The sequence below is a fragment of the Tyto alba genome, unplaced genomic scaffold (assembly GCF_018691265.1).
Source record: "Tyto alba isolate M040663 unplaced genomic scaffold, T.alba_DEE_v4.0 Super-Scaffold_2, whole genome shotgun sequence".
NCBI classification, from domain to species: Eukaryota; Metazoa; Chordata; class Aves; order Strigiformes; family Tytonidae; genus Tyto; species Tyto alba.
In genome coordinates this window covers 65,893,241-65,918,758 of record NW_024881282.1, presented here as the reverse complement: position 1 = coordinate 65,918,758, position 25,518 = coordinate 65,893,241, and the positions used below count along the sequence as shown (strand labels likewise).

The 25,518-nt window shown below is 37.0% G+C and overlaps 1 protein-coding gene across 1 annotated transcript; it reads left to right on the top strand.

The window, feature by feature from the left end:
• The first annotated feature begins 891 nt into the window (after positions 1-891).
• On the top strand, positions 892-24,466 carry SLC13A1 (solute carrier family 13 member 1). Its single transcript, XM_033011471.2, has 15 exons — positions 892-990; positions 2,937-3,065; positions 3,784-3,920; positions 7,917-8,104; positions 8,688-8,745; positions 8,833-8,899; positions 9,397-9,560; positions 13,502-13,621; positions 14,807-14,905; positions 14,995-15,096; positions 21,267-21,370; positions 22,222-22,331; positions 22,995-23,156; positions 24,084-24,221; positions 24,323-24,466. Exons 1-15 carry the CDS (start codon positions 892-894, stop codon positions 24,464-24,466), a joined length of 1,821 nt encoding a protein of 606 aa, XP_032867362.2.
• The last annotated feature ends 1,052 nt before the right edge of the window (positions 24,467-25,518 follow it).

Sequence of the window (25,518 nt, the reverse complement as noted above, 5' to 3'; positions counted from 1 at the left end):
GTGTACAAGCTGCTTTCCTAACTTTTCCTCTTATTTATTTGACGTTATTCTGTTGTATTCCAAAAACTGTACCAAGTTTTCTTTTATTGAAAACAGGAAAATTCAGGTAAAATATTTTTTTTTTTTTTTAATTTTGTCTCAGAAATTCTTCTACTCCTACCCTTCCTCAAAGCTTTATATGATGTACATGGAACACCTTATCCTGTTTCTTCATGAGAAGAGAAAATTAACTATTATACACTCCCTGTCAGGCAAGACAGAAAAAACTCTCTTTTTTTCTCGTGTGTTTCAAATTCTAGACAGACAGAATTAATAGAAAGACTAAGGCTGAAAGGGACTTCTGCAGGTCATCTAGCCCAACCTTTTGGTCAAAGCAGAGCAAAGTTCAGAGCTAAGTCAGGTTGCTCGCGACCTTATCCTGTCAGGTTTTGAATATCTCCATGGATGGAGATGAATTTTTAATTCTGTTCAGTAAAATGATCTTGCATATGTTTTCACATAATGCCATAATTGGTTTTGAAATTATTAGGTGTTATGATTTCCTACTGAAGCCAGCAGTGACTGAGAGAGCACCTGAAACTTTTGGTTATCAACATGTCTAAAACCTGCTCTGATTACATAAACTTGTTATGAGGAAGGGCAGGGAGAGAAAGTCATGAGAAGGCTGACATCTAGCCTTGGTTTATGATGAACACTTATCTTATCAACCTACTGTTAATAAACTCACTAAAACAATCAAGAGCAAGATTTAATTTTAACCTGGTTTACTGGCCTGCTTTAGCAATGGCTAAAGGTGACAGCTTGGGAAAATATTAATCAGAGTCAGCTATTTAAAGTCAGACCTATTTTTTGGCAGTTTCTGCAAGAAAGTTCATCTACCAGCCATCAACCATGAAGATTCTTAGCTACCTCCTGGCTTACCGAAGGTTCCTGCTCATTGTCCTCACCCCACTGCTTTTACTTCCACTTCCACTTATCATTAAAAGCAAAGTAAGTGACCTGATCTGAGAGGTAATTATTTTGCACATATATGTCAAGCCTGAGATTACCAGATCTTTTCAGAATCATGGAATCATAGAATAGTTTGGATTGGAAGGGACCTTGGAGGATTTCATAATGTTTGTATTGTGGATTGTGGATTTTGTTTTCTTTGGTTTTTGTTTTGTTTTGTTTTTTGTTTGGTTGGTTTTGTTTGTTTTTTTTTTGTTTTGTTTTGTTTTGTTTTGTTTTGTTTTGTTTTGTTTTGTTTTGTTTTGTTTTGTGCCTACTCAGAATATTTGCATAGAAATGTAAAGACAGCAACTTTAATGTAAGATTCTGTGATGAGTACATGAAGTTCTGAATGATATATTTGTTTTCTTGTCCAGGAAATGTTTTTCTTACTTAACATCATCTAGACTACTTTGAAAATCCTGTCCTTACTATTACATTTTGGCCACTTTTAAACAGCTCTGTATGATTAACAAAGGAGATGAATTGTCAAGAAGACAGCTGCAATTACCTTTTTATTTAATGATGGATTTTGTTAAGTTCATCATACATTGTGTTGTCTGATACCAAATGAATGGAATCAATTATCTGAAAAATTCTCCCTGGTTCTTAAATAGAGCAAAGGCTATGGCAGGACACCTTAATTTTATATTACTTAAAATAAATTTTCTGGCACTCAATAACTGTTGTGAGAACTCCAGGGTGATGAAACAGCTGTCTAAAAATTGTATTAGTGATTCTATTTGGTACAACTCTGATGTCAGGAGAATAAAATGGAATTTTCCTGTGATGCATTATGATACATGCATTATATATATCATGTGTAACAATACATGAAAGTCCATTTCAGAAGTCCTTGCATCACAGATAGTGGTTACAGAGTAACATGCTTCACACTGTCTCACATCAGTTTCAATATTTCAGTTTCCTCTCTGAGAGGAAATTCTTGAAAAATTCTTAATGCTGTAGGACTTAAGAGAGATGAACATTTGCTAGGTGATAGACGAATTCACACTATCAAATTGTTTTACACATAACACAAGCTTCCTGCAAAAAATAAATGCTAGCCATAGGTGACTGACTTGCATTTAACATTGTTTTCCAGTCAGAAGTCAGAGAGCCATCTCATTAAGATATTCCTTTCCCAGTAAAAACCAGGTCTCCTGCTGCTGAGTAGTTTCATGCCCTCATCAGTAGCATTAGAAGATCTAAACCATTTTCTTCAAGAACAGAAATATAAATCAAAAATACACAAAAGAGGTTTCTGGGACTGTAGAAGAATCTAGGCTCAATTCACCTCATTATATTTGTCTGTGGATGCATTTTACAGGCACATTTGCAAATAAATTCTCCTGGAAAAGCCTGAAAAAACTCTTGTTTTCCAGGAGTTTAAATAAAAGGTGCACACTAAATTTATAAATCTTAAAAACAACAATTGTGTTTGTTAATCTTGCACAGTGATTTTCTAGTAGATGATATCCTTGCCTTATTGATGCTGATGACAAAACTTCATTGATTACAGGAGAGACAAAATTTGACCTACTATTGACTGCAAGTACTCCAAAAGGTTTAAAGGTTTGCTTGAAACTGTGGAATGTTTGTGATTTATGTTAATTCATGGTCTGAGAATGCTCCAGAATGAACCATATGATTAATTGTTCTTGAAGGAAAGGCAGTTGACCTTTTTCTCACCTTTCATAAGTGGTAGAATTTAAGTAATTTTACTATATCCTATAAAAAATTATTTAAAATTGTTTTACAGAATATGTTTCAGATCTTAACAGGATTATCAATAGCTGGCAATAAGTACCCTAAATTCAGGTACCTTCACTTATACTTGTTCCAGGTGGGGGGAATCTCTACTAACATAACTGGACATTTTGCAACTGAGATTTTTTTTCCTGAATGATCCACTCATATTTTTATTGGTGCCTTTTGTATTCTAGGAAGCAGAATGTGCATACACGTTGTTTGTAGTTGCCATCTTTTGGCTCACAGAAGCTTTGCCGCTGGCTGTTTCAGCTTTGCTCCCTGCCTTTATGTTCCCATTATTTGGTATAATGGGATCCAAGGAGGTAACTATTTTTTAACTCTCTGTCATATTATGGATTTCAATGATAAAATCTCCAAAGAAATAACCATATAATGTTGAAACATGATAGGCTAATCCCTGGATTTGCTGAGTGCCAATCACAGTAGGTCTGTAAACAAGCCTCAAGACTTCTTTACGTACTTTGTCCTCAGGACTTGTTCATATTTCCTTAATATTTTTTTTTTTAGACTGTGATTCAGTGCTTAGAATCCAGTCAATGGAAAAATACTATATAAATATAAAACATCCTCAATGTTACAGAAGTGAGATGACACTGTAAAGACCCCATGTGCAAAATGCTGAGTATACATCTCCATGTCAAAGAGAGGACACCACAGATGGTCATAGTCTAAGTCTATGTTTAAAGTTGTTCTTTTATCTATTGGCTAGATGGATAAATTAATAAAAAAACACATTTTATTGGTGATTTAGTTTGTACATGAGATGTGACTGATGATCTTAGGCTGTTCATATCATGTCTTATTTTTCATTTTGTTTTAACACTGTGACTTTCAGTGCAGTTACTCTTGCATCATTTGGTTAAATGAAACTAACAGGCTAAATTTAAGCCAAAGCCATTTCTCAATATTTATTTCAATATATAACTTTACTAATTTTTTTTTTCATTAAAATGATAATATCAGATGCTAATAGAAAGTCACCATTTAGTTCACAAATATATTTTTATTTATTTATTTCAGGTGGCATCTGCTTATTTTAAAGACTTTCATCTGTTGTTGATTGGCGTAATTTGTTTGGCAACGTCAATAGAAAAATGGAATTTCCACAAAAGAGTGGCTTTAAGAATGGTGATGCTGGTGGGTGTCAACCCTGCATGGTATGTGTTAAGCAGTGTCTTGAAGGACAGTAATACTTGTGGAAAGCTATGTATTCCAGAAATAATTGCCTACTGCTTTTTCTGTAGTAGAAATCCATCCTTTCTTTTCTACTGAAACAAAGTAGATATTTGAAAATATATCATAGATTTGTAGGTGACACTTTATTATTTTGCTGAGATCCTAATCGAGAATTCCCTGAAGTGATTTTGTTCATAAACAAAATTCTGAACAAAAAATCTGATGAATTTATGAATAAAGTAAGGGTCTAGTTTCTTAATAGTGGTTAGCACATTACATATCTGATGCCTACAACTGAAAATCTGTGCTATGCTTGTTATTAATTTGTATTTCAGTATTATGCAAAATTCTGGATACTTCCCAAAAATACAAGAAGAGTTCAAATACATAGTGAGGAAAAAGAGTCATAAAACTAGAGACATGGTGGGGAAGAAAAAACACATTAAGCACAGTGTCTTTTTTATAGTTTTTTTCTTTGTTTACCTATGAAGAAAATATCAGAGGAATAGGAACTTCCCTATCTGTACAAGGTGATGAGGGAAATGAATTCACACACTCTCTACTTACTTACTATCAGCATATATCTTATGAGGTGAAAACTCTGTTCTTTTCTTGCTTTACAGGCTTGCAGACAAGCTTTAGGCCCACAGATTTATCTGTCAGCACACCAGTAAGGCTGCTGATAAGATTCATAGAGCAAATCTGGCTTCCCAGAACACATGATGCTTATGACTCCTTGTCAAGAAGCAGACAGTGACAGGAAGTAAAAAGTCAGAAAAATAGAAACCCTAGGTCTAAAAAATGAGGTGGCTCTTAGGTGATCTAACTCTTAAAACCTCATGGAAATGCTGGATTATTTCTATTCCTCAGTGATTTGTCTGTCCTAATTTTAAATATCACATGTATTTTGAACTTTCCTGCATCTTTTGATAGATGGTAGCTTTATTTTTTGACAAAATGCTCCTTACATTCTTGATCAACTGCCTCCCATTATCTTTAGGTATATTCTTGAGCTATGTGGTTTTAGTTATTTCAACTTCTCTTTTTTTTGATCACTTCTAAATCCTCACTTTTTGGCTGAAATCGTGAAAGGGAGAACACAAGTGGATGGCATGCTGTGCTAAACTGAACACCGCTGGGAACTTGCTGTAAACACAGAAATCTGCAGCCAGCTGATGAGGATACCTAGAGCAGCTCCACAGATAGCTTTGTAAGCCTGAGGAAGCAGTATCCCTCATATAACTATCTCAGCTCTATAATGTTTCCTGATCATGACAAAAGGATGATAAGATTATGATAAGATGATCTGTGAAGGAGAGGATCCTCCCACCTCTCAGCATCTGCTGCTCGTTAGCTGTGCCCACTGCAAAGCGATGCATGCCGTTCCCTGTGCACAGCCCTCCTCCTCCGCTAGCAGGAGTCCCCAGCCAGCCTGTGCACGTTGGAGCCGCATCCAGCCCAAGGTAGAGATATCACTGTAGGAGGCTTCTGCCTTAGAGGAGATGGGGGATGCCGCAGTGGAAGTAGAATAGCAGGAATCTTCTGGATTCTGCATTCTTCTGTAGAAACTGCCTTGTATCAGAAATAGTGTGGCCAGCAGGACTTGGGAAGTGATTGTCCCTTTGTGCTCAGCACTGGTGCGGCCACACCTCAAATACTGTTTTCAGTTTTGGGCCCCTCGCTACAAGAAAGTCATTGAGGTGCTGGAGTGTGTCCAAAGTAGGGCAACAAAGTTGGTGAAGGGTCTAGAGCCCAAGTCGTACAAGGAGCAGCTGAGGGAAGTGGGGGTTATTTAGCCTGGAGAACAGGAGGCTGAGGGGAGACCTTCTCATTCTCTACAACTACCTGAAAGGAGGTTGTAGTGAGTTGGGTGTCAGTCTCTTCTTGCAAGTAACAAACGAAAGGACAAGAGGAAATTGACTCAAGTTACACCAGGGGCAGTTTAGATTGGATATTAGGAAGAATTTCTTCACTGAAAGGGTTGTCAATCATTGGCACAGGTTGCCCAGGGAAGTGGTTGGGTCACCATCCCTGGAGGTGTTTAAAGGGCGTGTAGAATTTATGCTTAGGGACGTGGCTTAGTGGTAGGCTTGACAGTGTTAGGTTAATAGTTGGGCTGAATGATCTTAAGGGTCTTTTCTAACCTAAATGATTCTATGATTCTATGAGTCCCTAAAGGCCTCCCGTCATTTGAGCCATGCAGTCTGTCTGCAGAATGACAGGGAAAGGTGAATACATCTATGCAACCTGCAAGAACTAGAATGAGTAATAAAACATTGATTGTGCATTACATAGCAAAAAGTGACTTTATAGTCAAATATAAATGAAATTATCATCCAAGGTTCCATGAAGAATATTTTTTTAACACCAGCACAGGGAAAATAATGCAGAAAAACTGGGGCTGAACAGGTTAGTATATATATTTTTATTTTTTTAATCTATTTTAGAGTCACTCATTACAGTACACCACACTGTACTAAATGGTCACCTGCCCATCAGTCCATCAAATGCTGGAAATTTATGATGAACAGTTTTGACACGTTAGTGAATGTCTTTTTTTGCTGTGATTTTAAATTCTCTTGTAACTTGTACTGAAATTATATTTCTCTACAGTGTGAACATTCATATTCAGTGAGATTAGCCTGATTGGTATTTTCTGCATAAAAATTATTTCTGAAAACACAATTCTTCACCAACTTCCACCTTAGGACCTAATCAAAAACTGCATAAAGTTAGTGGGTTTTGTACTACTGATGACAATTTGTATTGAATTAGGTCCACCACTTGCAGGTCTGCAGATCATTTCACCATTATGCAATTAAAAGTACACAGAAAAAAGACAAGGTGCTCCTGTCGAGAAAAATTCAAGTTTGAAAAGTTGTTGCTATTAGTTGACGTGAAAGGCTATGAGAGGCATTTTGAATGCTATTTTTATATCATAAAATATTGTTTACATTATTTTTGTATAAAATCTTTGTGTGCTGAGTAATCCTTACAGATTTTGCGAAGCTTTTGATCAAGGCTAGGCAAAGAGCTTTACAAATTGCACAAATGACTTCTCAGAAAATGCTGCAATACCACAGTCCTCCATTCACAGTTGTTCTCTCACTGTGGTGATGCATGGCAGGTGTTTAATGACACTGCCAACACCTTGGGACAGGAAGACAAGAGGACTACTCTTATTTACAGCTCCAAGAGATGCATTAAAAATGACAATGATGTTGCCTGTATTGTAAGTTTACTCTCCAACTTCACCAGATACGACATAGAATATTTCATTTTCTGAGTGTAGAACTACAGTGACTCCAGTTACTGATGCAATTCAGTGCATTGAATCAGTGCAATTGGGAATTGCACAGATGTATTGCCTATTTGTAGTAAACTTAGCGTAAGCTGTGTCAAGACCAAACTAAGACATTGTAATGACCTTCACTTTCCTATTTAATATTAAATATGATGTTTATTGAAGGACAAATAATCCCTACACCTGTCTTTGGGCTCTGATTAAGAACTAAATACCACTTACTGAATTGTTAATATTTCTTCCTCTAACACCTGGACTGGTATCTAGAGGACTTACAGCCTAAGTGATGAGTCTAGGGTTTTGACCTAGCTTGTACAATACAAGAGTAATAACATTAGCAGTATAGCCATTTTAACTTTCACTTGAACTTGTGACATGCATGATGTTCTTTCTTCAAATAAAATTAAAATACAGTATCATTCTGTAAATAAATATTATTACTTCTATTACAATTTATAATATATTTCATCTTTTAACTCTAATATACCATTTCAGTGTCTTTAATCAAGATAATTTTAATTCATAAACTTCCTCAGAACTCAATTACAGGCTTTAAATTTTCTTTGTTTCATACATTCAAGCTTTCTGTTGAAAAAGCTTTCCATTTATATTAAATAGAGTGGTGATAGGAGGTGTTGCTGTAGTATCCACAGACTCTTCTCTCTTGTTTCAGGCTTATGCTGGGTTTCATGGTTAGCTGTGGTTTCTTGTCAATGTGGCTCAGCAACACCTCTGCTGCTGCCATGGTGATGCCAATCGTAGAGGCTGTAGCTCAGCAGATCATCAGAGCTGAAACAGAAGCTGATGCTCTGGAGATGTCTTGCTCTAATGGGTCCGTCAACCCAGCCCTGGAGCTGGACGGTAGGCACTCAGCACAGTTTTTGTCTTTGCCCATCCATACTCTGCAGTGGAGTGAACACCACATAAAATAAAGTTGAATAGCTAGGGAAGTACTAGCATCATTACATGCTTTGCTGTAAGACTTCTCTTGGATTACTGTGTGTGAGGTCTCTCATGTTCGCAAAGATTAATTAAAACTGAACAGGTGCAGGATATGGCAGTTATATAAGAGGAGAGGAGAAGAGAAGAGGCATAAAGAAATATGATGGCAGGCTGAATATATAAATAAATATGACTATGGTTAAACATTATTAAGAAAAAAAGAGCTTTGTAAGCTCTAGGGTAATGTTGGGAGAACAAATTAATCTAAATTGGTTACGTACACAGTTGGATTGTAAATTAGAAAGATTTCTCCTCATTAGAAGATTCAGATTCTGGGGAATAGGAGTCATGAAGGAGTAAGGCACAACTCAGCTGTTTTCAAGATTGGCACTTGTATTCATGGGTTGATGTAAAGTGATTGCACAGAATAGGACATATTGCTGGAGTCTTTCCAGTTTTGCTCCCTTACATACTTACCGGTCTTTGCATCAATGTCTTACAGAAAATATAGGAGAATGTGAAAGCAGTGACTGGAAAGAGAAGGAAAAGCAAGCTAATGGGTAATAGTTATTAATTTACTGTTCTGTTCTAAGAATTCATCTAAATAAAATATCTGTTTATTACAATATATGCCTTTGTTTTTCCAGATATAACAACAATGTGGGTAGTACCGTGTGCACAATTGAAAAGGAAAGTGAAAAAGAAAAGGAACAGGTATTTAAGGTGTCTTTTTATTATGCAGTTAATGTGTGTAACTTGGTTTTAACCTAAATCTCAATTCTATACAAGACCTAATATGGCACAGCTAACAATGAAACTAGTTTCACGTGAATAAGAGATAAATGTGTAAATACACATATACACACAGTTTGCTTTTGTAATTATTTCATTAGTGGTTTTGTGCTCCCAGTCTATTTTATCCAAGTTAAACCAACCTCACCAGAGTACAAACTCTATATATCAGGTGTACATATAAAGGAAGTTCTTGTGTAACATCTGAGACAGCTCAGGAAAAGGACTTCAGAATTCGACTCTCCCTCCTTTTCCTTTGCATGAGTAACTGTAGTACCACTGTAACAGCAAACCAAATCACACTCTGTACAGCTATATTGCCAGCAATTGTCTGGCTCTTCTGGGACATCCTTGAATCCCATTTTTGTGCTTGATGATGAGCCCTTCTTATATATTAACGGGTGCATATTCCTTCTAAGCAGAACCTACCACCTGCTGAAGCAGGGAGAAAAAGCAGAGAGGAAAAATACAGTGGAATTTTCAAAGTGATGTGCTTATGTGTTGCTTATTCTGCTACCATTGGAGGGCTGACCACAATCACAGGAACATCAACTAATCTGATTTTTGCTGAGCACTTCAATACGTAAGATACTATATTAAATTATTTGCATTCTTCTTAATCCAGAATGTTTACTGCTCTTTCTTGAGCTCTCATATGGCTCCCTTAAAATGCATTAGAAATCTTAACTCTGACTTTATATTATTTAAGTCTATTACTTCCTTTTTGTTATTTTTTGTTAAAGAGATAAAATGAATTTGCATGGTTGTATTTGCCTTAAGATGTGAAAGGTTAGAAGTGATCACCCAACACATGCAACAGGGTGACGATTCTTTGGTTAAATGGTACTTTACCCTTTGAATAGCTGCATAAAAGAAGATGGGTTTATATGAGGAGGAAGACAGTAAACATGAATATGACAGACACTATCTGGCTGTAAAGGACTATTATTCATTTTTAAGTACATCAGGAGCTAAGTCCAGGTCTATTTAGAAGAGAGCATCAGGAGACTTTCAGGAGGCTATGCCTAATACATTGCTGAAATGAGAAATTTAGGTCCGCTAATCAAAGAAAAATAATTTCAAACCAGTCTGAAACTTTGCATTCAGTAGAACACTTTGTTTTGAGGTTATTAAAAACATTCTTTCATATTCCTTTTCTTTTCTGAGTAGAACTACTTTGAAAAGAAAATTGGTAGATTTCATTCCAAAGCTTTTGAAAAAACAGTAGTTCTTTCTGAACTTTTCTTTCTTCTACAAACTACTCATTGCCAGAAATTTTCCTACTCTAATTTTAAAATAGAACAAAATAGAGCACAATCCTTTTATTACCTTATACCCACTAGTCTGTATTCCACACAGCAAAATAGTGAAAGACCAGTTATTGATAGGTTTTCTTCCAACCTGTGTTCCATGAATGGATGAAATTTGGCTTCAGCATGCTGCTAAAGAGAACTGAAGTGGTACAGTCTGCAAATCAGCCCATGCTAAGAGATTAGCAATAATGGAAACAGTATGGAAATTATAAGAGTGTCTGTTATTGGGGCCAAAGAACTACACTGGACAGACTATGGCACTCTAAGTCCTTCAGGCTTAAACTTTTAGACATGTAAACATTTCCGGTTCAAGCAGGCTTCACACTCAAAAGCCTAGAAGAATCCAAAACGGATTACTAGGGGTAAGAACTGTTCTTGTTCATTTCCCTGATGTTGTAGGAAACTTGAAGAAAACTGGCTTGCAGCTGGTTTTTCAGTTTTTCTTAACTGTTAACAATCTCTTCAAGAATGCATAAGCAGATTGTTGTTCTTCCCCTGGGTGTCACCCTCTGCTAGGACCATGCATGGAGGACTGCATGTGTAATCCAGTTTTATACCCCACCAGGATTTTGTTTAAAGTTGCACAACCACTGAGCCTAATCCTTAACATAAACTGAATCTACCACCTAACTGTGCAAATATTTTTATCTTTAACTGTCTTGTTCCCCTTCTCCTTAGAAGCCTTGTTTGTATTTATGTCCTGTCTGAAGTGAAAATTGACCTGTTAGCATGACTTGGACACATTTGCAGTCTAACTTCATGTATCATAAGCGTCTAAAGTAGAATAATTCAGCAAAAGAGCTGTACATACATACCCATATTCCTGGGTTTCCCACTCAGTGACAAAACACTTAAAATGGCACTGCAAAAGTCCACATTCCTCATATCTTCCCAATTTCAGTATTAAATAAATTGGAATTAATATTCCCCAAGTCAGTTATATCACACCTGCAGTTTCACCTATCTACTCTTACATAGCTCTGCTGTAGAGAATTTCTCACAGCTCTTTCCCACACAAAGCATTTTCTTCAGCACTGCAATCTAGGGCAATGCTAGGGCAGGGCCATGGATCCTAGGAGCACAGGCAGCTGCACCCCAGAGTGAGGGGAAGGCTGTGGAGAGATCAGAGAGAGAAAGGGTTACCAGAAATCGCTGTGTCAGGGAGAAAACTGAGTTGTCCTATGCTGGAGGAAGAGAAAATCGTATGATGAAACCTTTGGTTCTTCAGTCAGGCTCACTGACCGGTTACTCAATTTCCTGAATCCTATTCTGGTAACTGACTTTGACCTTCCAACATGAAGAATCAGACTTTGCCAACATTACATTATTTTCAATCTGAGCAATTTTATAAAAGTAATAAAAGGAATAATCTTATCTGTATTTGTTCTATGAATCAAATTTGTTGGCATTTGTAGTGTTTGCCTAGAAAGAGTTTATTGTTACTGACACTGAATCACTATAAAATAAGGATTATTAAAATCAATCACACTTTTTCATTTTCTAAACAAAATAGGTCCAGAAAATACATAATTCAGTGTGTCCTGTCCATCTTTGCCTCAGGCAAAACCTGTAGTAGATAATCTAACAGTAGCAGATAATTCAATCAACACTATATAATAGAGCATTTTTTAAATCATCTAAATTGCTTATCCAGTCTACATGAGGAATATTTGCTGGAAATTAGGAACACCTAACTTTAATATTAAGAATACTAGAAATACATATATATTCAGCCCTGCACAAACTTACTGTGAAACCTGACCACAAAAATGTAATATTTTATAATGAAATCGACTCTTTAGTATAAAGTTTTCAAGAGCTTGTTTTGTTGTTTGGGAAGGAATTATCACATATAATTCAGGAAATATCATAAACACTTTAGCAAGTGATGAAATGCTAAATCGTTGCTATGCTAATGTAATTTTTTTCCTACCTTGGAATTCGTACATTCAAAAATTGATGTGAATAATCATGTAATAAAAGATAAATAGCCATGTAATCAATAAATTATATATAGTAGCACAATTTCTTTTCTTCTTCCAGTTTCACTGTTGCATCACTATGTACAGTTGTAATTTAGAGTACCACTTCAAGAAGTGGTGAGGAGTTTGGGTTCAGTCCCTGCTGGCACTTTAATTGAAATATATTTAAGCATCATAATAAATATAGATCAGTCCTAAAATCTGCACAATACTTGAGAAAGCATTTCTAATATGCATTTACTGCCTCAAAGACCTATGTGACCACCAGAATTATTTTTTTCACTAGCAAGGCCTGAAATACAAAAGACTGGCTAATAACAGGAAATAGTCATTACAGCCTCTTTCTGGACATTGTGATTTCCCTTCCATCTGATTTTTGCATCAAGGAGGAAGGCTGTTCAAGGAGACTAGAATTTTCTCACTTTTCACATTAAAAACTCTCTCAGTAGAGCTGGAGGAAATCAAAGGAAGAATAACTTCTGTTCATAAAATAAATTGGAAAACAGGATTCATCTACCTGGTCTTTTTGCCCAGCATCTATCTCATTCAACAGTAAATTCATTTCTTTTATAAAACCAAAGTCCCATTTCTTCTTTTCTTAAATACACATGGTAGTGAGAGCTCTGGTTGAATGGCCCACATCTGTAAACAGTAGATTAAGACAGCCTCAAAGAGACAGGGTGACTGGAGAGACAATCCACCTAATAAATGAACATTTCTGCCTTTCATGGAAATCAGTAATAATAATTTTGGTTTTAATCAGTTTTAATCCCTTATGGAACCTTGAACAACACAAGTCTCGATGTTGTCTCCACTGTTGTCTTCTAAGTTCATTGGAGCTTGTTCATTTGGGTATATTTTCTTGTGCTAAAGTCTCCTCTCCACTTCTTTTCTTCAAGCTCTGTTTCTTTGTAATCCCAATGGCCCTTAATGCTGTGAATGGCCCTTCCTTGACTACTGAACTCAGGTTAGACACACTTAGATTGGTGTCAGATCCACAGACCCATTGCTGATCCAGTGTTCAAATAACTGGCACAGCGAATTCGTGTAGTTGTCATGATGATCAGGAACAGGATGGGAGGGTGAGGGACGAGGACATCAGAGGCCACCTCATGCTGAAGTCAGCTGCCAGCCAGAAGCTATCCCTTGCAGCAGGGCTTTCTGGCACTTCTCACAAGTCTTCATTCATTTGCAAAGCTCAACTGACCAGTTTTTTTGCTTTCATCCAGACGTTACCCAGGTTGCCAGTGCATCAATTTTGGATCCTGGTTTATCCTTTCCATCCCCATCACAGTTATTATTCTTCTGCTCTCCTGGATCTGGCTCCAGTGGATTTTCCTCGGGTTTGAGTAAGTAAATGTAATCAATAAAACTAGAAGTTGATGATTTAAGAGAAATTTTGTACCAGGAGTAAATATTACATCTAAGTTTAACAGGCTCAATATGAAGATAATGCAGCAGAGGAGAATTTGAATCCTTGATTAGTATGGTTGAATATCTGAGTGGGACAAGAATTTTCTAAAATAAAGATCCTTGACTACTCAGTCCAGTGTGAAAAGTCCATATTACAAATGATGATACCCATTCCTTTAGAATATATACACATCATCTTTAGATAATACATGTGTCCAGGTCAGAAGAATACTGAAAATTTATACATTTTGGTCTAAGACTGGCAGATTTATAGTCAGGACCTTTTCTGGAGTCAGGGATTGTCTTGAATAATCAAGTAATACCTGTGTTATAAACTGGATGACTGTATATGTAAATGTGAAGTAAAAAACTTCCACTTTTCCAAAATTTGTATGTAGTGCTATGATGGGTTTTTTTTTCCCCTCAGAGCTTGTGCTTTTAAGGTTTTGGAGAAGACAATAGTTGTCTAGGGCTGATTCTTGAAAGCCTTGTTCTCCATGAGTTCACTAACATCTGCAGAGATAACAATGGGGACACACCTGTCTTCCACAACTACATGGCTGCTATTGCTGGAAAAGATAAAGAGTGAGACTGTCTACTCTTAAGCAGACTTAGTGTAATTCCACACTTACAACTCTATATGTGAACATTTATTGTTTCATTTTTCTTGATTTGTTTCGATAGTGTTCTTTTTAACGTTGTGTAAGGATTGTATCCAAGAATAAAAACCTAGCTCATAGCAAAGAGTCTGCTAATAAGTATACAGGTTATTCATGCGATACAAACTTCTTAATTACAAAACAAAGTAAAGCAAAGTAGTAGATGACTTTCATTAAATAGCCAGGTTATGTATTTGATTGTTTCAATTAGTTCCTATGATTAAAGTTTCATCCTTCCTGGGAAAATGAGCTAGTCGATAACAGGACATATTTTGTTGCTGTCTCTGTCAATCTCCCACTGGGCTTTGTCAGTTAATTCCAAAATGCTCAGTCTGGTGTGTGATAATTAAATGGGAGATACTGCATTGTAAAGTGAAAATTTTACTTTTGTAAAGTGCTATTGGTGACTGGAAATGTATACAACATTGATTCGTCATTCAATATTGATGATTTACATTCCAGTTTTAAAAACATGTTCAAGTGTGGCAAGAAAAAAACTACTAGAGAAGAGGCCTCAGCGCAGGTGATTCAGGAGGAGTACAAGAAGCTCGGACCAATGAGGTATGGCAAACTCTAAATCTGCAAACAAGAGTGAGTAAATCCAAATGTGAATTCAGGAAAATGTATAATGCATTCTGTTTCTGCTATAGCTACCCAGAAATTGTTACACTTGTTCTATTCATTCTAATGACCCTGCTGTGGTTCACCAGAGAGCCTGGCTTCATCCCAGGATGGTCTTCACTTTTCCCAAAGTAAGTAATTTTTTTTGATACACCAAAAAGAACAGAACTGTGTCTTAACTATACACTTTCTTTTCTTCACAATTTAAAAAAAATAATAATATTTTCAGTACTTCAGAAATACTCCAGGCTGAAGTTGTTGAAAACCTTTGTAGTGTATACAGAATAGGTAAATTCCAACAATTTCATAGATGTATATGTGCAATATCTGAAATGTGTTAATCCCATTAAAGGATAAAATAAAGTGCTTCAGACTTGATCCAGTGAGGGAGAATGCATAATGACTGATGTTACAGTATCCTACTTCCTCATCAAATCTGCAATTTCAAGAATAAATCTTTGGTTAAAATTTTTTGATCTACTACCCTTAGTGACAGCCACACTTATATACATACAGGTCAACATCCCCTACTTTGACAACTCTGATTAATGATATAAATTAATATCTGTTCATATGTAACTCTCTCAATGATACAGTTCAACTAACCATCAAAAAGCCAGGAACAATTTAGGAACTATCACGTTCTTTTTGCCTTTTGCCGCAGCTTGGTTACACAGTCCCCAAGATCACCTAGACATTTTTCCCTAAGAAATCAGTTGCTCTTGCAGGAACTTATAATACTGTTCTCTTGCTGTAATTACTGTAATTTCAGTTCTGTTCTTCTGTGATAAAGGTCTGAGTTTTGCTCTGGAATACTGGGAAGTAGTTGCAGGATTGGGAGGAGCAGGACTTTGTGCTGTTTAGGTCCTTCTGGATTTAACATTTATTACTGGATGGGTCAAAGGCCAGTGCTGGACTTGGATGGTAATTTTCCGTTGTGTTTTCCTGTGTGTCTGTCATAAATGACATGTGAACATGCATCCATCACGCTTCACCTCTTTAAATATATTACCACCATCTACCCATTCACACACCTTCCCCAAGTGCTCTGACAGAAAATCTGGTAGAGGATGTTACAAAGAATATTTGTAGCCCTTTGAAGATTTAAAGTGCAAAGTAAAATTATTTTGTGTAAAAAAAAGCATTAAAAAGTGTATTAAAAACTAAGGTGATTTTAAAATTATTTACTTTTCAATTATCAAAAAAATTACAAAAGAACATTTTTTTCCCTTATAACAACAGTTGAGCTGATGATCATTGCCTCATATGGAACACTGTATTCTTGAGGGGGTTTTGGAGTGTTGACCTAATCAAGCAATCAGCTAGCTAAGCAATCAGGCTGGCTTTGCTTCTCTTTCTGCTTCATATTAACATTCAGTGCTCATTGAAGACTGTTTAACGAGATACATCTGAAACTGAAAAACAAAAACAGACATTGTAAACAACTTTTCAAACATGGGAATTATGGCTCAAATTAATTATTTCAGTCCAGAGATCCAAAAGCAGAATATTCTCATAGTGAGTGTGGTTATAGGTTCTGCACAGGGATGTTACTTTGTGGATACCCTCTAATATTTTCCTTGGAAGGGAATGAAAGCAGGTGTTATGTCACATTAGGCTGAATCATGTTATAATTTGGGTGAGGTAACCTGAAGAGAAACAAAGCCTGTGTTACTCCCTAACAAAACCTTTAAAGGGAAAGAAAGCATTTCTTACTATTCGGACCTTCCAGATAACTTTCATTTATCAATCAATTGCATTATTAGGCATAAAACCAGGAAATTAGGCTTTTACTTTTCTGAGCAACGAAAATTTCTCAGCCAAGATACATGAATGGGGCAAGGAGCCAGTACAGGTACAGCTGCGAGTAGTAGTAAGCCATCTTCTTTCAAGAAAACAAAGTGGCAGGAAAAAGAACTCAAACCCCAGGAACTGTGGTTCTATCAGTGGTTGCATTGCACTCGTCACTGTGATGTCTAAGAAGCTTCTAGCAGTGCATGAACTGTGGCTTATATCTCTCACACACTTGTTCCCTAATGCCTCCGCATAAAAAATTATTCAATGTTTTGGATTTAAGTATACCGATAGGCACGTGCACAATGTCCTTAAGTTTATGTTACAGGAAACAAATGTAAGGAAATATTCTCTGCCCTTAGAAATCTGATTTCTTATCAGAAATCTGATAATGCTTTCCACAGGTTCTTATCCCAGTCTCAAGCTGGCCTCAGGGGAGTTCTGTCACCTGCACATATGAGCTTTGTCCTTATGAAAAGCAGCAATGTCAGAGCTATAAGTAACCTTGAAACCCTCCTGGACCAGTGAGTGGGTCCTATTAGGTGGGAATCACACCATTCCTAGGGTCTTAAACCAGACAGGACCATCAGTTCATTTATTCTAACATCCTGAAGATCAGAAGAGCTACATTGTTCTCTATGTTAAGCCCAGTGCAGGTTTATTAGAACATGAATTGCCAGAAAGCAACCAGGCTTGATTTCAGTGTGGCAAAGAACAGGTTCCTCAGATTTTGGAATTTACCGCTTTTCTTGATAGTCTGTTCTAGTGGATAATCATCTCAGTTGCCAAATTAAACAAGACAAACTCGCACTTTATTTTCTGTCTGAATGTAGCTTCCAGCCATCTGTTTTTGTCTTTCCCTGATGGATTAAAAACTTTTCTGTGATAGGTGCTTTAAGGATATATGTATCTGGTTTAATTATATCAAATTATAAGCTTTGTTTTGACAAACTAAATGAGATGCTCGAAGTTTTGCTTCAAGAAACAAATTCCCATCACTCTCACCACCCATGTTCATGTTCTCAGACCTTTGTGTGCATCCTCATAAGTTAATGAATACCCCTTTAAAATGCAAGCACTGATTTAAAAAAAAAAAAAAAATCCCACCAGAAATATTGATATTTAATGATGATATATCCTCACTTTTTAAGGACTACTTTTGAAATGTCAGACAATTTTTAATCCACATTTGTGCTGCATCAGTACTGAGTAGAGCTTGTTTTTAAGCAGCATTATCAAAAGCCTTTCAAATATACATTACCTTTACCAGTTATTTTTTCTTAAGAAAATTTTATAAATCTATTAAAGACTAATCTTTTACTGTCCTGCCTTGATCCCCTGTTACCTCCTTCTGGAGGCAGACAGCAGGATGTTTTAATAAACGTTGTATAACACTATAGCAAGAAGCACAGGGGAAACACTCGTTTCCTCTGCGTCTTTTGACAGCACAGGATCACACATCGTTTCTGCTGCAGCAACTTCCTTCCATGTCCTGGCCTGATTCCAGGCTATAGGGTATTATCTTCAACTAGAGGAGTTTCAAGTTGGCCTTTGGCCAGGATTTTATGAACCTCAAGAAACAAAAAGTTCAACACTAGACTCCAGCTGATTACAGCTGATGTATGCAAGGTGGGCTTTCCTCACGCTTCCTCAGATTATTGCCTGACTATATGTTTTCTTTATTCTGCATGGTTTATTCCTTTATTTACTTCCAGTATAAGGCCACTATGTACTTTTGCCCAGTTCTGTACTCTATAATGATCTCAGTTGAAATCATTGTGAGATCTCCTTAATCAAGAGCTTTTTACTTCCTTATAGGGCAATCAGATTTGCAGTGTTATAAGCAGGTAGATGTTGTATATGAAATTGTATTACAGCTTGGATAAATGGACTTTGAAAGATGTTTATCTCAAAATTTGATAATGATTGAAAAGCTTCTGTTTGGAATGATGCCATGTGTGTCTTCATAATAGTATGACTAATGGTAGGATGCTGTCTGTGTTCCAAGCAGTTTTTCTGAGAATGGTATTTCGCATCAGGAATACTATGTTTCTGTGATCAAAAAATTGTACCATCCTAGTTCACGAAGGAGAAGTGAAAAGTCCTACACCTGGGGAGGAACAATTCCAGGAACCAGTACACATTGGGGCCACTCAGTTAGAATGCATCTTGGTGGAAAAGGACCTGGGGGTCCTGGTGGACACCAAGTTGAAAATGAGCCAGAAATGTGTCCTTGCTGCAGAAAAGGCGAATGGTATCCTGGGCTGTGTTAGGAGGAGCGTTGCCAGTGGGTTGAGGGAGGTAATCCTTCCCCTCTGCTCATCACTGGTGAGGACACAGCCAGAGTGCTGCATCCAGATCTGGGCTTCCCAGTACAAGACATGGATATACTGGAGAGAGTCCAACGAAGGGCCAAAAGATGACTAAGAGACTGGAGCATCTCACCTATGAGGAGGGGCTGAGAGATCTGGGACTGTTTAGCCTGGAGAAGGGACTGCTGCAGGAGCATCTTGTCAATGTTTAAAAATACCTGGGAGGGTGCAAAGAGGGCAGAGCCAGGCTTTTCTCAGTGGTGCCCAGTGACAGCACAAGAGGCAATGGGCACAAATGGAAACATAGAGGGTTCCTCCTGTACATCAGGAAATGCTTTTTACACATGAGGGTGATTGAGCACTGACACAGGTTGCCCAGAGAGGTTGTGGAGTCTCCATTCTTGGAGATACTCAAAAGCTGTCTAGACACGGTCCTGGGCAACTGGCTCTGGGTGACTGCTTGAGCAGGGGGTTGGACCAGGTGACCTCCAGGGGTCCCTTCCAACCTCAACCATTCAATGAAGAAGCAGCTGACTTGAAGAAAGTGGCACCATTAATTGTTTCTGTATCTAAATTTTGCCATCCTTCAAAACGCCTAGCAGGTCTTAGAGTGCAGACTAGGGTCCTAGATGAAGACATTTTCTGTTCTTTAGACCCAGTGCATCTGATCCTAGGCTAGAGGTGATATACAGGTATAACCCTCTGCCTTAAGAAACCATAACAAAACAATAAATAGGTTTTTTTTAAAGTGTTTTCAGTGCTAGAAGACAGTAGGAAGCAGGAAACAGCGTATATTAGAGAACAACTTCAATGGCAGCTTCATTTTGTGACAGTGTTAGCTAAAACTATGCTAGTTGTGCTATGCATATTAAGGGGTTTTGATTCTCACCTGACACTGTTGTTAAAACAATGGGATCTACCAGATTATATATTTGTAACATAACTGGGAGATGCTTTTTCCCTTTGAATGAAAATCCCTGGTTTAGTATAAAACCTCAACCTACTGGGAAGTTATGCTTGGACCTACTGTAGCTGCATATGCATAAAAGCATATGGTATGAGACTGAGACGACAAATATATTGGACTATTGGTTCAAGAAAACTTACAGAAGAACTTTTAGGAAATAGAAAAAAAAAATAAAATGAAAATAGAAAAATAAAAATTTGGGTTTAACTTTCTTCAGCAAAGTTCTTACTCATTTGAATGACCATCTTGACTAAAATAAGACAGACTGGGTTATGCTACCACCTAACAGTGTGTAACAGAATCAGATGAATGTGTTAAAATAGCCTTAGAGCTCAGTTTTGCATTTTACCTGGTCTTGGGGATACTCTGTACAAGTTAGAAGGACATTGGATCAGTTTAAGAAACACTAGTGCAAGCAGTTCTCAGGCACTGGAAGTGACCAAAATAAACATGGCCCTTGGGTCTGTGACCCTAGTAGTGACAGCCATAGGAGGATGATAATAAAGCTCTGCTGCCTTCTCTTAGCAATAAAAGCTTCATCTTTTGTGGGTATGCACAGTGCTCTTAAGACCTATTGCACTGAAACTATTACAGAGCATATTAAAATTATTAAATATATCATTGAACTGTAAAAACTAGTTGTTTAAGCATCAGCTATTCCCAAACATTCCCCTCCCCCATTTTATTTCTGTGTGACAAAATAACACATGTTTACTCAAGATGGTTATTTATGAGTTTAGAGGACTTATATCTAAAATTTCTACAGGTGTGGTGAATTGACCTTGGATGGCTTCTAGATGACCACCCAGCCTCTCTCTCACTCCACCTCCTCAGCAGGACGTGGAAAATAAGGTCAAAAAGTTCATGGGTTGAGATAAAGACAGGGAGATCCCTTACCAGTTAACATAATAGGCAAAACAGACTTGATTTGGGGAAAATTAATTTAATTTGACTGCCAATTAAAAATAGAATTGGATGGCAAGAAACAAAGACAAAAACTAAAACACCTTTTCCCCAGCCCCTTTCTTTCCAGGCTCAACTTAACTCCTTCATTCCTGACTCGTCTACCTCTTTCCACTGCACCATGTGGCATGAGGGAGGTGGGGAATGGGGGGCTGTGATCAGTCCATAACAGCTCCTTCCTGCTTCTGCATCCTGCTCCTCACTCTTTTCCTGTACTTCTGACTATATGTATTTATGTGGTATTTTCTTGTTAACTTCTCCTTAGGTATAAAGGCTATGCTACGGATTCAACAACTGCCTTAGTGATAGGCCTCCTGTTCTTTATTATTCCAGCAAAAACATTGTCTAGGACTTCAGATGGAGAAAACAGTTGAGTATATTTTGATGTGGATTTTACTGCAATAAGGTATCTAAGATACTACCATAAATATAACTTATTGCACTCATTAGAGGAATGTTGTTAAATACTAATGTTACAATCTTAATACAGGATAATATCTTACTGGGATAGAAGGAATACCTGGCCTGGAAGTCAGTGCCAACAATTAAGCAATATGAGCAGCAGGAGCTAGTGCTATGCAGGAACCTGCTACCAGCAGTTTCTGACACCAGTGGGTTTGAATGGGACTGCATGGGGCAGGGTTGGGTTTATTTTTTATAAATGTTACTGCTTATTTAAGGTACCATATAAAATTCAACATGGTAAATTAGTTTATTCTCATTTAATTTTTCCCCTTCGAAATGGAATTTACTCTGATTAAAGTATACCTTTGGCTTGTCCACTTTATGCATTCAATTATGCCGCTGAAATCAATGAGGTCTGGGGGGTTCACAGAGATCAGAACCTAAATGAGTCTGAGTGAAACAGTATTTGCTCAGCAAACTGTCTGAATAGTTTTACTGAGTAAATTAGAGCTCATTGATATCCCATTGCTATCTTCCACATAGGGAAGGAGGGGAGAGGAGCCAGTGCTCCACTGGTGGAAACTGTTATAGCTCTATTGTCTTCAGGCTGTGACAGTTTTCATCAGCTAAGGATATGTCCAAGGAAGTGCAAGTTGTTCATGTCAAAGACTTTCTTCATGTTATAATGATGAGATTTTGTCTTTGAATATTTCCCAAGTACTTCCTCAGAGAGATTATTTCAAGATGTTTTTCAATATGTTTTAAAATGTTGGTGGGGTGGGCTTTCTTTAATTTTTTTTTTTTTTTTTCTCTAGCTGTTTTTGGTTACGCTCCACTGATTACTTGGAAGGAATTTCAGTCATGCATGCCCTGGGAAATAGCTATTCTTGTTGGTGGAGGGTTTGCACTGGCAGACGGCTGTGAGGTAATGCCATTTATAGAAGATACTGAATAATTAGAATGACCCACATCAGGAACAATTCAGACATGCAGCGAATTCAGTTATTCTCTTGTTTTATCAAGTTATTCTGTAGAAATATTGAACACAATAAATGTGACAAATATTCAAGACGTCCAGAAAGCAGGGCTACAAAAGAAGGAGTTTGCTTTGTCTTCAAAGACTATGCACAGTGATGACTACTATTTGTTATTTAATTTAAACGTGATGGTGGTAGGAGTTGTGCAGACACACTGTTTCCAAAGCCTTAAGGTTAACGTCCCATGTCACTGAGGTACCTCCCATGTGGAGCTCTGCTAGCTATTCCAGTAAACCAAGTAGTTTGGGTCCAAACTCTGGTTATGAAGCCTGATATATACATATTACAATTTTCTGATTATGACCCTTCTAAATGTCTCAGAGATGCAAATATAAATATATGAAATACAGTTTGCATAGGTTCCTATAGGACACCACTGAATTAGAAAAATGTGCTTAAGAACATGTGGTAGGAATGTGGAAAATATTTCAGATTTCTTCTTTTTACAAAAAAATTTTAAAATTAGCAGATGAGCAAATTCTATACCATTTATTAAATTTTCTTTTCAGCAATTTGTAAAACATAATCATGTTTTCATATTCCTTATACAGGTTTCAAAACTTTCTGAGTGGGTAGCAAGTAAATTGACCCCTCTAGGATCATTACCCTTGTGGCTGGTTATCCTGATATCATGCCTTATTGTCACTTCAGTAACAGAAGTGGCCAGCAATCCAGCTACCATTACAATATTCTTGCCCATATTATCTCCTTTGGTGAGTATAACACAGGTTGTTGTTAATCAGAATCTACTGTATCATCTGTGTAATAATACAGCTACTCAAAGAAGCAGTTTTTAAAAGTCTCCATATGATACTTCATGCATTTTTTTGCTGTGCTGTGCTGTGCATTGGATACTAGGTAGTTCTGGGGCTTTCCTCCAAGAGATGCTGAAAATTCAGTAAAAATAGGTAAAAGTTCAACACTCAAAAATTGAGACTGTTATTCCTATTTGCAAATAGTCAAAGCACTTAAAAGGACAGCTGTCTTAGTGTTTCTTCAGGACAACATCTTCAGCAAAAATGGTCAACACTACAAATTTCAGGCTGCCACCGAAGAGCAGAGAGGGCTGATAGATGTGCTTTATATGTAATTCTCATTCCTTCTCTCCTTAGCTCAGTTGTGTCCCTTCTCATCATCTTTATCAAAACACCCAGTTCTTTCTTCTTCTTCAAAACTTACTGATCATCTTCTAGTCTGTAGATTTTCCTCTTGGGCAGCCTAGACACATACCAATGTCCTTCTTTTACAAGAAACCTTAGTTCTCACTTTGTTGAATCCCTTCATGTATTATATACAAATTCAACTTTATCATCTTTCTTGCAGTGTTTTTGCTTTTAGTGCTTATGCAGTGTGCAAACTCTTTGCAATAGTCTTATTCCATGGACTCAACTACAATTAGAGAACATCAAATGCAAATTTAAAGTTCAGTAGCTATTTTGTATTAGAATCACCTTTTCTCCTCTGAAGCATTCCCAGATATAATCTTAAAAATGAGTTATCAGAAAAGGTTATTTTTCACTATTTAAAATGGAAATTCTGTTCACAGTTCACTTGTGTTAATATAGTAAGTTTGTATTTATGTATTTCATTTGGCAAATGTGTCACTTGACAGACATTCTCCCTCTTTTCTTTTATGATAGGCTGAAGCCATACATGTGAACCCACTGTTCATTTTGATACCTGCTACCTTATGCACTTCCTTTGCATTCCTTCTTCCTGTAGCAAACCCAGCCAATGCCATTGTATTTTCATATGGTCATTTAACTGTTATGGACATGGTGAGTTTTAAGCAAAACTTCCTAAAGCAGATTTCTAGCATTTTAAAAACTTTCTTCAGTATCTTGATGTGTGTTTCTGCTTTCTTTTTCCTCTCCTTTAGGTGAAAGCTGGTTTGGGAATTAACATCATCGGAGTTGCTGTAGTTATGCTTGCAATTATGACATGGATAGTGCCTATATTCGATCTCTATACTTACCCAAGTTGGGCACCAAATATTCCTTCTATAAATAGCACTGGGCTGTAAAAAAAAAAAAAAAAAAATAATCCTGGGGATTGCTTTGGATTGGTTTTGTTTCTTTTCTTTTCCACTGACATGTGGTGAGTCACAATGCTTTTTGTCAGGACATAGGGATTCACATTACTATAAGTGCTGTATTTTACAGTCCCAGATGCTGATGATCCAGTCTGAGAGTTTAATCAGGAAGAGTGCTAGACTTTCTAAGTATCATAAAGTTAGATCAAGTTTCTAATCTAGTTCAGCTAGTCCGAATTTTTATATCTTCATGTTATGAAGGAAAAAACAAATGTGCAGAGCCATTATCACTGTCAGTTTGCCCCCATTTTCAGGGTAGTGGAATAATGAGACTTAGATTTTATTATTTCAAATGCATTTCTTACTATTACTTTGGTGATATTTGGGGCTTGTCAAAGAACATACTGGTTTTCTGTTTTCTGGATTCAAACTGTTTAAAATGGTGTTGATCACAAACAAAAGATCAGGCAGGGGATTATCTTGAACACAGTTTATAGACCTGTCAAAAATGTACAGAAAATGCAGGAAAGCAGCACGACCATTTACACAGCACTTTATCTGTTAAGCACCTTGTAATCTGGAAGGAGAATACATATTTAAGCGTATGTTTAGTCTACCTCTGTCCAGGACCTCACTGAAACATGTCGTTGTTGTCATTTAATATTTTTCTGGATAGACATATATTAATAGATCTGAGTTGATCTATATGAACGGCGACTAAATTATCATCAGACGTCTTTGCCAAAAGTAGAGATATATCCCCTTGATGAAAGAAAGCACAAGATAGAGTGCTGAAGATGTGATATTCAATCCATAACTCAACTACAGTGCATCTTCACCAGGAGGCTTGTGATCTCTACAGGACAGGTGGCAGTTTAAGGTTACTAGACTGTGTTAATGTTGTAAACACAAAACAGTGCAATGTAGTCAGAATGGAAGTTTGGAGTTTAAAGATACCTTCAAATAATGATGGTTATTTATAATATGGTTGTTACATATTTTTCATGGTAAGGACTACAGCGTTGTTCTTTTCACCTGATGGG